Source organism: Ostrinia furnacalis, unplaced genomic scaffold, assembly GCF_004193835.3.
Source record: "Ostrinia furnacalis isolate ACB-3 unplaced genomic scaffold, ASM419383v2 OfSCF0185, whole genome shotgun sequence".
In the NCBI taxonomy this organism is placed as follows: domain Eukaryota; kingdom Metazoa; phylum Arthropoda; class Insecta; order Lepidoptera; family Crambidae; genus Ostrinia; species Ostrinia furnacalis.
Window position 1 is genome coordinate 105,873 of NW_021130424.1, and position 14,362 is coordinate 120,234.

The following is a 14,362-nucleotide window of genomic DNA, read 5'->3' on the forward strand; positions in this document are numbered from 1 at the left end:
GCTAAGTACGGGCGTCACGAGAACGCTCGCGATTCATCGTAGTACATAAGTGTGCGATGCCTGGAAGGCTTCAGGATCGAGAGGAGGGGTGCCGGCGACCGCACGCATGCGTGTCTCCCCGATCGATTATGTAACAGCCCACCCCAGGTTCCTTTTAGAGCCTAAACACACTTTAAAATTTTGCATATTTTGTAAAATACCTTTCATGGTGCATCAATGAAATTGAAAACCAATTGTAATTAGTTTAAATGGAGATTCATTGTTTATAGTCCACACTCCACACAGAATATTATTTTTGTGGAGCAACGAACAACAAAAGTACAATCTCCAACCAAATAACACGTGTGTTACGTAACATTATTTTTTTTAAAGCCAGCAAATCATAGCTTGCAGTAACATTGTTGCTCAATATTATCTCAACATAGAAACCTTTAAGAATTTATTAGGAAGTTATTTTTTTTTGTTATAATAGTTACGTTTTGCTTATCTATGTCATTAGGGGCATGAGCGCTTTGAGCCACATTTAACTTGTCTCCTTACAAAATGATGCAACACAAAAAACTAACTCTTATATGGATGCACTTCACTATTACCTTAAGATGCATTTGGGCAAACATAAGGAATCAACTAAGAAAGGAACAACATTTTATAACAAAATGGAAACTGTCCTCATTACTCTTCGATTTTGTCAAAAATCTGAAGCCATAACAAAAGCTATATTATAATAATTCCATCGAACCATTGACCTGGTTAAAAATCCGTATTCAGCTCATTGAATGAGAAAATTTTCGGATCTTTCGTCCCTTCATGGTTGACGGAACCTACAATTTTCCACCAGCGAGAAATCTACTTAGCCATCAGAATTTACGCCAGATGAAGTTACGGCGCAACGTGGGACTGTATCGGCAAATCTGATAAAACTTTGACCTTCTAATGGGACAAGAAAGTTGTCGAGATAAATGTTATCTTATTTCTTTCGAGGGAATAGGATTCGTTTGCGAATATGTACAAGCACGAAGGTAGTCTTGGACATGGTTATATTTTCGGTACGTGTTTAGACAGTGCTCAATGCGTCTGCATGTCAGACGTCAATGATTGCATCAGCAGATAGATCGATAGCCACATTACGGATGCAGCATGCGTGTGGTACCACAGTCTGCGCCAGCCGGCCGTTGAACCCCGTAATCCGCAAATATAAGCCTGATAGCAACAAACGTAGATTACGTGCTTGACGCACACAATATCATTGTATATCTTGTACATAATTTGAACACAGATGTTGAAGTCCAACTACATATGCCAAATTAAAGATCTTGGAGGAGATAGACTTTACAACGTTTGATACAGTTTCAACAAGAGTATTCAATGCTAGCACTAGCAGTGCATTAACCGATTGAGTCCCAGACGGCATTAATTAATGTCATAACAATTGATTATCTATTGTGTCTAGATTCGCGGAGCTTGAAGGATTAATGATTGGATGCAATAATCACCAATATTTTGTAAGGTTTGAATCTGTTGGGCATAACATTCGCCACCAAATGCCAGCGGTGTCGCACGGCTGCAGGGATTAGAACGGCCTCCGAGTCTGAAGCCACGACGGCGACCGTTGTTGCGACACCCGCGAAGGGATTTGCAAGTCGAGACCGTCTTCGTTTTCCGAGTGAGGCGGTCACATCGATTTCGTTTCCCAGAGGCTTCTACTTTAATCGTATTTGAATATTTCAGTAGATATTGTAGATTCTTCCCCGAATCCGACAGGGGCTGTTAGCTCTCGGGAATGTTTCGCTGTTCAATTATGATGGACAGGTTCTAAATTTGCTTCTAATATTTGATGGCGAACCAGTTTCAATTTCGCAGCGAAACTTTCTGGGCCGTTGGAAAATGACGGGTCAGACAGTTAGCAATTTTTCGTGATCGACAACAGTAATTCTACGTAACTACATTAAACAAATAAATATTACGATCCGTGTAGTTTTTGCGTTGCGGCGCTTAGACTTGACTATCACTAATTCACTATGTATGCGCGTGCGCCGGCAAACGAGGTCTGTGTGCTAGACGAGAAAGGTGGGTTCAACGCCCTTGATGATATAACAGAGCGTTTCGGCAACCATGCCGGCCGCGTAACACCCGCGAATCTCCTGTCGCCACCGCAAGTCATGGACTGTCGCGGACCTACTTTTTTAATATAAATAAATTATATCCTTCAACATTTTGGACATCGCCATCTGGTCTAACCTATGAGTTGAGTACCCAACAATAGATAAACAAAACTTTCGGTAACCGTCCGGAAACAGTCCTGTCCCCGCTACACGTACGGTAAACCAAGGTAGCGAATTAAATCCTCATGAAGCAAAGTATCCGAGAAGAAAAATACAAAAAAGATTTTTTGTATTTTGAGGAGCTTCTATAGATGGGACCACGCACAGAATATCTTTATTTGTGTCACGCGAGAGGTTCGTCATCCACAGAGGAAAAGAAAATAGTAAAAACCATATTTAAACTTGTGGGTACATTTTCCATACAAAACCACGAGTGTCAAGACTTAACCACCAATTAAATGACACAATTTTGATAAAATGTGAGTCTCCATAGACTTAGAAATTGCGGCACTAGTTTGAAGATGTTTTACTATGACGAGCTCGACTCTAAAGGCGTGCCGGGACCGTGCAAGAGGGGATATGTTCACGCAATTATTATGATAAGGAAATTGTATTTTACACTGTGATGACATTGCAAAGTATCGATTATCCTGTGGGATTGATTGGACATAGGGTAACAATGGATGGTTGTGAAAGTTTCGAGATTTTTTTCTGTAGGAATCATTTTTGTGCTGATTTCAATCTTCTTGGTTTTTTATTTAAGTCGTCTAAGTACACAACAACGAAGTTAAAAGCCAGACCATTTGTAGGATCATCAAAAACCAAACAGACGACAAACCAAGCGAAAAACAACCAGAAACCTGATCCTTGTCAAGGGGACAAGTAAGGGCAAACATCTTCCTATGCAAGGAAGCGGGCAATATTCCTAGCTATACGATGTGCGGCGACTATACAGCAATAGCAATATTCTGCAATCGGCTTGTTTTAAAGCCAAACAGACGACGAACCAAGCGAAAAACAACCAGAAACCTGATCCTTGTCAAGGGGACAAGTAAGGGCAAACATCTTCCTGTGCAAGGAGGCGGGCAATATTCCTAGCTATACGATGTGCGGCGACTATACAGCAATAGCAATATTCTGCAATCGGCCGAGCGCGATCGATCGCGAGCGTGCACCCTGCAGTGAGTCCGTAGCGGAGGTACCCGAATGAGGCAATGTCAAAAGGTCGGCGAGCGAGATAAACGCAATGTCACAAGTATAAATAGGCTGTTACATGATGAGATTCTATGAACGGTGTATAAAACAAGAAAAGCGTTTTCCAAAGAATAGCAGGACACTAACGAATAAATTACTTCCAGAGTAAAAGTAACCATTTCTTTCTTTCAAAGGATAACGACAAAAGAGGGTAACCACTACTTCTCAGGATTTATGCATTGGACATTTTTCTTTTCTTTGGTTAATAGGAGATTACTCACGAGAAGTTAGGTACTTCAAGAGTAAAAACAACCATTTCTTTCTTGTTTCTTTCAAATAACTATCCACTTTATTTGGGTACACGACAGTAGAGGGTCAAGCGCTATTTCCCAGGATTTACACTTTGGACAATGTTTCTTTTCTTTGTTTTTTTTTATGTTACAGGAGGCAAACGAGCAGACGGATCACCTGATGGTAAGTGATTACCGTCGCCCATAATAGTTACAAATAAATCAACGATGAATGATTAATTTCAGACTACCCACCAAAAATTGACATTCAAGTGACCAATGCACCAATTAACTATGGCGCTAGAACATTGCCGGCACATATGCACAATCCCTATCAGTACTATTTATAGCTGATAGCGTCGGTCGGGCAGACCGCTTGTCTGGACTTCCTCGACGCTTGGCAGTCCATACTAGTCAGTTCAGCCAAGCCTTACGAGACCTTGTTTAAAGGGATACATGGACTAAAACCTGCATAATATGCAGGTTTTAGTCCATGTATATCACCTACACGCAGTAGGTACATTGTGATGACAAAAATAGGGAACTATAGTTCCAAAATACTGGACTGTCCTGTCGATGACATTGACAGTGGGGCGCCACCGTCAATACCGGATCGCTGGTTCAGATTTTTGCCATGTTGGAAACCATATAGTTGAACGATGGTAGCGCCCCCCTGTCACTGAGTTTGGCGGGACAGTTCAGCGTGGGTCATCTATAGTCAGACCATATTTGTAAGTATTAATTGAAGCAATGTTCCAAACACTGAAAATGTTCATTAACTGTTTGATGATTTGATTCTTAAATCATAGAACGATAACTGGTATTGCGTAGCTTATTTTTAAACGACTCCACAAGACGAATGCCTCTCCGATATGCGCAGCGTATAAATCTTCGAGCGCAGTAGTTAAGGCGCGAAGCAATAGCTCGTCGAGCGTTAGTTATTCGCGAACATTCTAGACTCCTCGTTCGTTCGTTCGTTCGTTTCAGCCAAATGACGTCCACTGCTGGACAAAGGCCTCCCCCAAGGTTTTCCACAATGAACGGTCCTGCGCTGCCCGCATCCAGGCTCTTCCCGCGACCTTTACCAGATCGTCGGTCCACCTAGTACCTAGACTCCTCATTTCCGGCCTATTTAGATGCTGATTATTCAGGATTCGATTGGGTGCTTTTCATTTCAGTGCTTGCAAAGTTTGAAGCTCAAAAAACTGAGCTTGCGGATTTTAAATCATTTTGAGGAACATTTTACGGCTTACTTTATGCCCGATGTTATGTCCAGATAGACTCTTGGTCTTGGGGTAGGTAGCAGGCCCCTCTTTCCCACTGGGCACTATGGGCACATGCCCAGGGCCCCGCGACGTAGGGGGACTATCTGCTCAAAAGACTGCAGACTTCCAGGTGATAAGGGCCCCCTTGATCCATAAGTGCCCAGGGCCCCTAGTAGGTTAAAGATGGTCCAGGGTAAAAATGATGGCTATTTTATTAGAGGACTAAAGGAGAGCAACTCCAGCTATTCTGCTACCCTACAGTTCAAAATGGTAAATATTATTACGTTGATTACTCGTAATTTTCGACATTAGACGCATTATTAACTAATAAAGCCGACGCACTTGATTTGATTGCACAACAATGAATCATATACCCGCCTCGAAAAAAATCTCTCCCCTTCGGAAGTCACGGCAATCAAATTAACGTCAGTAAACTTAAATTGAAACTAATTATTAGTAATTATGTACTATCTTAGAATAATAAATATGTTAGAAGATTAATAAATACTAGTAGTTGCTGACTTGTCTACACTAATATTATAAAGAGCAAAACTTTGTTTGTTTAGTTGTAATGAATAGGCTCAAAAACTACTGGACCGTTTTTGAAAATTCTTTCACCATTAGAAAGCTACATTATCCACGAGTAACATAGGCTAAATTTTATTTTGGAAAAGGGCTAAATTTTGTTTGGGCGGCCACTAGTAAGTCATATTTAAGGTAGGCAGCTGCTGTTTGCCAAATGGAATAAGTATCGGATTTTCTCAACAAAGAGGTTCCCAGCTGCGTCACAACGCGTCACAGCTACGGGTGAGCACTTACGAAAATGCAAAATAGGTTATTGGATTTGCCGCTCGCGCCTTTGCATGACAATCACGACTTTGCCTGAGTCTGAGTCTCTGAGACTACATCGCGCCAGATTTATTACAGGGCATGAACAAACGGCCGCACGCGCGCAGAATACGCAATTTTGAAGATTGTTACAGAGATATTACTATGACAACTGACAAGCCAATCAGAATTATCCAATTGGAAACATGTGGTGCGGTTTTGTTCCCCAGTCGATGAAGCACCTAATGTCATGCCCTGAGTGCCCAAGCAACTGCACTCAGGAGGATTTGATGGGTGCTACTGACAACGCCACTCTTGAGGCGGAGTTTTGGGCTGACACTGTGTAGGTTTGTTATCGACATGAAAAGAAGAAGATTGGAAACATGGGAATATTTTAGTAGGAACATTTTATTTACCGAATAACACATGTATAATGTTTAGGCTTTTGGAAGGGATAAAATAGTGTCTATGCCTACCTTTTCTGGATATTTGTAAACAACCTACATTGGACATTTCTGTTGTCTTGACCAGTAACAACTAGAAAACTAATCCAAAACAGACCAGGAATTGTCTATTAGAACTAGTTATAATTCAATTGATACTGGAACTGTTGAAATGAATTAGCACAGTAACATGAGGCTGACTTAAATCATAGGTGGTTCGAAAACAATCATCCAAAACCTGAGTAATGATAGAATTAATGAAGAACACGAAATGTTTTAAAAAATAGACTTTCAACAACCAATAACTTAAAATATTAGGAAAATTTTAGCCTATTCCTGGTTTAGAATATTATGCTCTGGTCCAAATTCTTCCTGTAGTCTAGAAGTTATGGAAACTTTGCAAGGTTAACTTAGTAAGAATTTTATCATCCATGTGATTTTAACTCGGCACATCAACAAGCTATGATATCATAAACCAAGAAAATAACTAAATTTCCCTTATCCTCCTCTGTCCATTTGAGTTAAAAGTCTAATCAATTTTTAGCTAGAAGAATGCCCTTAAATCTGAAATGTATCTCTTAGCTCTTGATAGTCCATTTAATTTGGATGAAATCAATAAGAGACGAATTAAGTAAATTAACGCCTTTACTTTTCTTCAAAAATTTTTATGCTTCAAGAGAATGAAACCTCTTTTCCTCTATAACTCAAGTGTGAAAGAGATTATTAGAACTGCCAAAATTATCTTAGTTAGTAGCCTTGCTCTACCCACTATTATTTAAATTCTGAAAATTATCCACTTGTTTTTTTAATGAGAAACATACCAAAGGTAATGAATCAAGTTTAGTCTGCAACAATGATTTTACAAATTTGGCCATGACACATCAAAATGCTGGTCCAGTTGAACACATACTAGCAAGTATAACATTAAAAGTTTTGGACATTTCAGTGAGGTGAGACCCCACAGGGGGAGGACACATGACAGTCTGATGCAACTAATTTTAGCCAATAAGTAATTAGCAATATGCAAATTAGTAAATTCATGATTTCTTACCTGTATTTCTTGCTAAAGTCATATAAAACGGTAACGCCCCGATGGACGAGAGCTGACGAACGGGAATTGTTGATCCTTGCTTCCAAGCTTGCACCAGGGAGACGTCCACGCGACTCGCCGGGCGCGCAAACCTGTCACAAAATGCCACATACTACACTATCATGTATAAATACGACACACGCCGACCATTATTACAATTTCCACACATCCAACAACTATTCTAACCAATTTCTACACCCGCAATGTACGCACCAGCTGGCAAAAACGTGGTGTCCACGATCGAATGCCTATAATGCCTACTCTATAGGTAAATATAGGCTAGAGTTGTTCAGTGTTACGTCTGTACATACCTTCCTCTGTCTATGACGAAGCGAAGCACCTCGGAAACTTCCGAACGCACGATACAAACTAAACACCAGCACCACTTTACGTTCGAGTACGAACAAACATAAAATAAATTAGATTTTCATCAAACGCAACACGTTATCGTGGCTAAAAATGACGACAGAAAATAAATGAAAAGTACACTTTCTTATGTTTCTGGAACTATGTTCACACCGGAAGCGAGCATTTTAAACAAGAAATAATAAAAACATAATATTTGGAATTGAGGGTGTTTGGGCTGAAAAAATATTTCATTTCTATTTATTCAGAAGCAGAACAATTACGAAAATTTTAATGGTAATTTATTTTTTCCGAAAGACCAAATTCTTTCTGAAAAATTAAAATTGACAAACGGAAATAAAAAAACTTTTAATTTTTATTGTATTTGTCTATGGATTTGATTGTTTTCTATGTTCAATTGGGAAGTTCGTGAAAATAATATCATATCACTCAATATTTTAGGCTTGTCACGAAGTTGGAACATGTTAACCCTTAATTTAACCAAATCATACGATCTTACGAAGAAAAAAAATATTCTTATAGGATATTCAAGAAAATGCTTTTTGCATAGCAGCAGCTATTATGACAGACAAAGAGCTTTGAGTATTTGAAAAATAATGAAAGACATCCGACACCAAAAATATAACTAACGCACATTAAAATTTAACTTTATGATCTAAAGGCCTCCTGTGCTACGTGCGTGCGAGACCCACCCGCCCATGTTAAACATTTTCTCATTATATGAATGACGCTTGTCTAACAAAGTTAAATAAAAATCGCAGTTACCATCAAGAAATACCTACTAGATGTGAAATTTCGTAATATCAGATTCCAATGAGAATTGAGAACCAACTGTCTTTTTGACAGATGATTGCACGGATTATGAATGGGTTTTCGTAGTTGTTGTAGTAAAATCCGAATAATTCGATAAACCGATTAAAGTAGAATAGATTAGCATAGTGTACAGTGTATAATCCGTGTGTTGAGAAAAGGTTCTAGTAGAGAAATGGTAATTGCAGTTTTCAAACATCTGTAATGGGTGTTTGAGGTTATGTCAGTCGTCCTTGTGAATCTTGATTGAATTCTATGATTATTTTTCAATTTCAGCATTCATGTCGACAATTGATTTACAGCCCTGCGAGATGGAAATGTGTTCTACCAGTTAATCTCAAGCCAACAGTTCTTTCTCTTAAATCTGATCAGGTAAAAATATATCTACCAATATCAATGAAATTATGACTGTTTTGTTGAAATATTTTATAATTCATGTTAATTCCCATAGCTAGTGGTCTCTCTTGTCTCGTTATTTCACACATTTTTACTTTAAACTGTTAAACAATTTTGTTTCATTCATAAAATTTTAATTTGTGATACTGTCTTTTTGGACTTTGTAATACCTACACATCTCATTAAAATAATATTACTTATTTATAACTAAATTCTTACTTAATAAATTTCAGAGAAATACATTTATTTCTTTAAATATTATCTTCCTAGCAGTTCCACTATTGTGTATCTCGAAAATTAAAAATGGTTCTCTTATTCACTCCATATCTTAATTTAATTTCCAGATAACAGCACTAGAATGTCGGCATTACTCGGCTCGAAAAGGTTTCTTCTCATCCATCATCGAAAACATCAAAGAGGATATAGAAAAAAACAAAGAGATGAAAGAAAACATAAAAAAATTCAGAGAAGAGGCGCAGAAACTTGAAAACTCTGAAGCCCTGCAGGTATTTAAACTATTCACACTTGCTATTTGTTTATATTCTGAGGTCATCATATGATTCATAGTTAAAATTTTTCATGAATAGGTACCTAAGTATTAAGTACTAAGTTTAGTACCTTTTCTATTGATGTTGTAGTTGTATATTGGGTATAACCTAACCTGTGTTTTTGTATGGAGTTTGACAGACTTTTGATGTATATTACATACAGTTGATGTAAGATGGCGCAACCCAGGATTAACATACGCTTCATGTTTTTACCTACATTTAACATGATAACAGGCTACTTTTTTACTCTTTTAGGCTGCTAGACGGAAGTTTCATGCTGTTGAATCAGAAGCCTCCAAAGGCTCCGAGGTGTTGAAGGAGACCATCGAAGGCATCAAGGGCAAGATGGGCCACGTGCTGGAGGAAGCCAGCAAGACTGAGATTGCCAAGAAAGCAGGTTGATTGTCCAAATGTATATGGTATTCTTGAGGCCCATGTTATGTAAAACCTCTTTTAGTTAAGATCTGAAAGTCTGGCCATCTGCAAAACTTAGTATTATTTTTTTGGTGTGGTAATTCTTAATATTAAGTCCAATTTTACTAGAGCAGCCAATAGCTTTTCTCATTTCACTTATTGCAACCATGTACTCCATACTGCCCATGGGATTGATTTTAGAAAGATGTCTTAATTGGAAATGTTGAATTTCAGGCAAATTGTCAGAAGACTTATCCAAAACGGCAAAAGACGCGGCCGAGAGCATCGCCGACACGCGACACAAGATCGGCAGGACGTCCGCCTTCAAGACCATTTCACAGGTATACAAGGTTCACATATTAGTATTCTAGTCTAATCAGTCTAAAGTCCGGTCGCCGAGCACGTAGAATTTCGTCCAATGACCCCAAGCTACCCATCCTTCATACTTGAGGGAAAAACGCCTACGGCATGGCACAGAAGTGTGGTGATACTTTTTTTCAAAAAAGGCGACAAAACCTTGTTGAAAAATTATAGACCCATCTCACTTCTGAGCCATGTCTACAAGCTCTTTTCGAGAGTCATTACGAATCGTCTCGCTCGCAGGCTCGACGACTTCCAGCCTCCCGAACAAGCCGGTTTCCGAAAAGGCTTTAGTACCATAGACCACATACATACGCTACGGCAGATTATACAGAAGACCGAGGAGTATAATCAGCCACTTTGTCTGGCGTTTGTGGACTATGAAAAAGCCTTCGAATCGATCGAGACCTGGGCAGTGCTACAGTCTCTCCAACGGTGCCAAATTGACTATAGATACATCGAAGCGCTGAAGGGCTTGTACGAAAACGCCACAATGTCGGTCCGCCTCCAGGATCAGAACTCGAAACCTATCCAGTTGCAGCGAGGGGTGAGACAGGGAGATGTCATATCTCCGAAACTGTTCACCACCGCCCTGGAAGATGTTTTCAAGCTTCTGGACTGGAGCGGATTCGGCATAAATATCAACGGCGAGTATATCACCCACCTTCGTTTCGCGGACGATATCGTAGTCATGGCTGAGACCGTGGAGGACCTAAACACAATGCTCGATGGCCTCAGTAGAGCCTCTCAACAAGTGGGTCTTAAAATGAACATGGACAAGACAAAAATTATGTCAAATGCCCGTGTTGTACCCACTCCTCTGAAGGTTGGAGACACTACACTCGAAGTTGTTGACAATTATGTATACCTGGGACAAACAGTCCAGTTAGGTAGGTCCAACTTCGAGAAAGAGGTTAATCGTCGAATCCAACTCGGCTGGGCAGCGTTCGGGAAGCTTCGCGAAATTCTCACGTCCGAAATACCGCAGTGTCTCAAGTCAAAAGTATTTGACCAGTGTGTGTTGCCAGTGATGGTGTATGGCTCTGAGACGTGGTCGCTTACTATGGGCCTCATAAGAAGGCTCAAGGTCACCCAAAGAGCGATGGAGCGTGCTATGCTCGGAGTTTCCCTGCGTGATCGAATCAGAAATGAGGAGATCCGTAGGAGAACCAGAGTGACTGACATAGCCCGCAGAATCGCTAAAATCAAGTGGCAGTGGGTGGGGCACATAGCTCGAAGAGATGATGGCCGCTGGGGCAGAAAAGTTCTTGAGTGGCGACCACGAGCTGGAAGACGTAGCGTGGGCAGGCCTCCCACTAGGTGGACCGACGATCTGGTGAAGGTCGCGGGAAGTACCTGGATGCAAGCGGCGCAGGACCGGTCTTTGTGGAAATCCTTGGGGGAGGCCTTTGTCCAGCAGTGGACGTCTTTCGGCTGAAACGAACGAACGAACGAACCCATCCTTATCGCTCGCACGTAATTATATTGCTATCGCGACTGTGCGACGTGGCCGCAGTGAGTGTGCGAGCATTGAACGAAATTCTACGTGCTCGGCGACCGGACTATAGCCCGTGCTATAGCTACAAACAAGGAATGTAATTTCTTGACATTTGTATTCAATTATTGATCATTGGATCCAAGATCTTGACATAGATCTGTTAACCAAATTATTATTACACCAATATGTTGCAAATGCATAAAATATAGGTCAATATTAATTTCACTGTGTTTTCTAGGCTACTGAAGTGGTGAAAAACGAGATGGCGCCGAGAGGATTGGAGGGACGGGTGTATACCTCGCCATTATCGTTAAGAAAACGGGTGGAGGTATGTACTTCTATGCCTTGAACTAATGCTAAGAACTAATCAATTTGTTTTTGTGGTGTGCTGTGCAGTGGAGGCCGCGTACCGAAAAATGCAGCGTGGACGTCCACAAGGTGAATCGATGACATCATAAAGGCCATGGACGCAGGCCACTACCAGACTAAATACAAATTTACTCTGCCGCTACCAACTGGGTAACATAGAAAGCATTGGGGGAGGCCCATGTTCAGCAGTGGACGTCATATGGCTGAGATGATGATGATGGGTGATTGAAACTTAATATAAGTATAAGTCCGATTTTAACATAGTCGATTGTTGTAGGTGGCGTCGATGGAGCGGTCGTTTGAAGCAGACACGGAGACCACGGGTGTGGAGCTGCACAGAGACTCCAAGTTCTACCAGCAGTGGGAGGACTTCAAGAACAACAACCAGTACATCAACAAGGTAAGGACCAGCTGATGGTCGTACTGTCTGATGCTGGAGACAAATGACAAAATCTTGAAACTACACTCGTGAGCAAAAATATGGAATCACCCTGTTTATTCCGAGCGATCATAAGAACTAAATGACTAATAGAAGATCAATAAAAATGGTACCATTTTAAAGGAGATATTATAAACCTAAAATTGAAACCATAGATACATACAATACATAGTCATTCAGTTCTTAAGACCGCTCGGAACATAAAGGGGTGATTCCATATTTTTGCTCGTAAGTATAGTTGAAACAAAAATACTTGATACATATCTTGCTATTTATTTATTTTATTTTTTTGTCGTATAGGTGCTCGACTGGAAAATAAAATACGAAGAATCAGACAACCCAGTGGTCAGAGCCTCGCGTTTCGTCACGGAGAAAGTCGGCAGTCTCTTCGGCAACATTTTCGAAAAGACCGAACTGTCCAAAACGCTCACGGAAATCTGCAAGATTGACCCTACGTTCACCCAGCAGAAGTTCCTAGAAGACTGCGCCAACGACATCATCCCGAACATTCTGGAAGCGATGGTCAGAGGGGATCTAGAGATTCTCAAAGACTGGTGCTACGAGGGAGTGTTCAACATTCTGGCGACGCCTATCAAGCAATGTAAGCAGCTCGGCTACCGTCTCGACTCGAAGATATTAGACATCGAGCAGATAGAGCTGGTCATGGGCAAGATGATGGACCAGGGCCCGGTGCTGGTCATAACATTCCAGTCGCAGCAGATCATGTGTGTGCGCGACGGCAAGAATAACGTCATCGAGGGCGACCCCGACAAGGTCATGCGGGTCAACTACGTGTGGGTGTTGTGTCGCGACCCGCAGGAGCTGAACTCCAAGGCGGCCTGGCGCCTACTGGAGCTCTCGGCCAACAGTGTGGAACAGTTAATCTAGTGCAGTGCCCGTGTACATAGTAGCGTAATTCGTTGTTGACGATTAGAGCGTTTTCGTAGGCCTCCGGTGACCTTTTCGAAACATTCGCGTCTGTTGTTGTTCGGTTATCGTTAAATATGCGGCCGTCGCCTTTCGAAGTCAAATACGTAGCTCGGTTTTAGTAAACGTCGACGTTGTTTCTGTTAATTACGTTTTCTGAAGCCGAGCGAACACACATTTCGAAACGTGCCCGGCTCCAAATATGAATGGTTCGCGTATATTTATTAATGTGACGAATAATAAAAGATCTACTTTCTGTTTTAGTGGAAGTCAAACACATTTTAGTTGCAATCGGATTACTCTGTGTAATTTATACTTGTTCAGGAATTTGTATTTTTAGTTTTGAAACTCACTGAACTCTGAATGTTTTTAGCCAAGGGCTCAAATAGATTGGCCTTGTTGTTTACCAATGAAATGATACGTAGCTTGCCTAAGAAATTATAATACATTCTAGGGCTCTGTGAGTTTTTTTACGTTTTGAGTTATAGTTTGTTTATTTTTTAACTGTATTAGTTTATTTTATAATGGTTTATATTTGTACTATAAACGGATTTACTTAATTTTTACGGACATACGAATTTTGAATCGTATTTTCTGAGCAATATACACAGGAGTATTGTTTTGCCTGTAAAATAGCAATGAAAGTGTAATTTAATATTTGTTCAGTATGGTTGTTTGTTGATTGGCAGAACAGACAAGGAATGTATTTATTTAACAAAAGATCGCCTACCTATTAAAATGTACAGAAATTCAATAATATCTTTTATTTTTCTCCATTATTTATTAGGCATCCTCAATCTCAATTTGTGACATTCTTTGTAGCATAATGGATAAACTACTTCGATTAAATTATATCTAGGGATGTGCTTTATATTTTTTGTTATTTAAAAATATTAAAAAGAAAACTGATTTTTTTACAGATGCACTTTATATAATTTTGCATTATCTTAGAAAAATAAAAGACAAATTGATAAAACATTTTTTTATTAGAGGCACATTCAAAAAGACGGAGCACGCCTTCAT

At 40.2% G+C, this 14,362-nt stretch overlaps 2 protein-coding genes across 13 annotated transcripts in view; one reads left to right on the plus strand and one right to left on the minus strand.

Annotated features, from left to right (window-relative positions):
* Positions 1-7,821, minus strand: part of eIF5 (eukaryotic translation initiation factor 5) — a 31,717-nt gene extending 23,896 nt beyond the window's left edge. For 5 of the 12 annotated variants that reach the window (XM_028306298.1, XM_028306272.1, XM_028306261.1 and 2 more), the window contains exons 1-2: positions 7,524-7,821; positions 7,174-7,304 (exon numbers count right to left, since the gene is read on the minus strand). The gene's annotated coding sequence lies outside the window, so the exon portion shown is untranslated. The other 7 variants (XM_028306330.1, XM_028306325.1, XM_028306319.1 and 4 more) reach the window with 3 other exon arrangements.
* A 583-nt stretch (positions 7,822-8,404) lies between these two features.
* LOC114354085 (mitochondrial import inner membrane translocase subunit TIM44) lies at positions 8,405-14,093 on the plus strand. The gene is made up of 8 exons (XM_028306341.1): positions 8,405-8,566; positions 8,665-8,760; positions 9,129-9,290; positions 9,588-9,729; positions 9,981-10,087; positions 11,843-11,932; positions 12,251-12,373; positions 12,713-14,093. The coding sequence occupies exons 1-8, from the start codon at positions 8,564-8,566 to the stop codon at positions 13,298-13,300; spliced, it is 1,311 nt and encodes a 436-aa protein (XP_028162142.1). The 5' UTR covers positions 8,405-8,563; the 3' UTR covers positions 13,301-14,093.
* Positions 14,094-14,362: the final 269 nt, after the last annotated feature.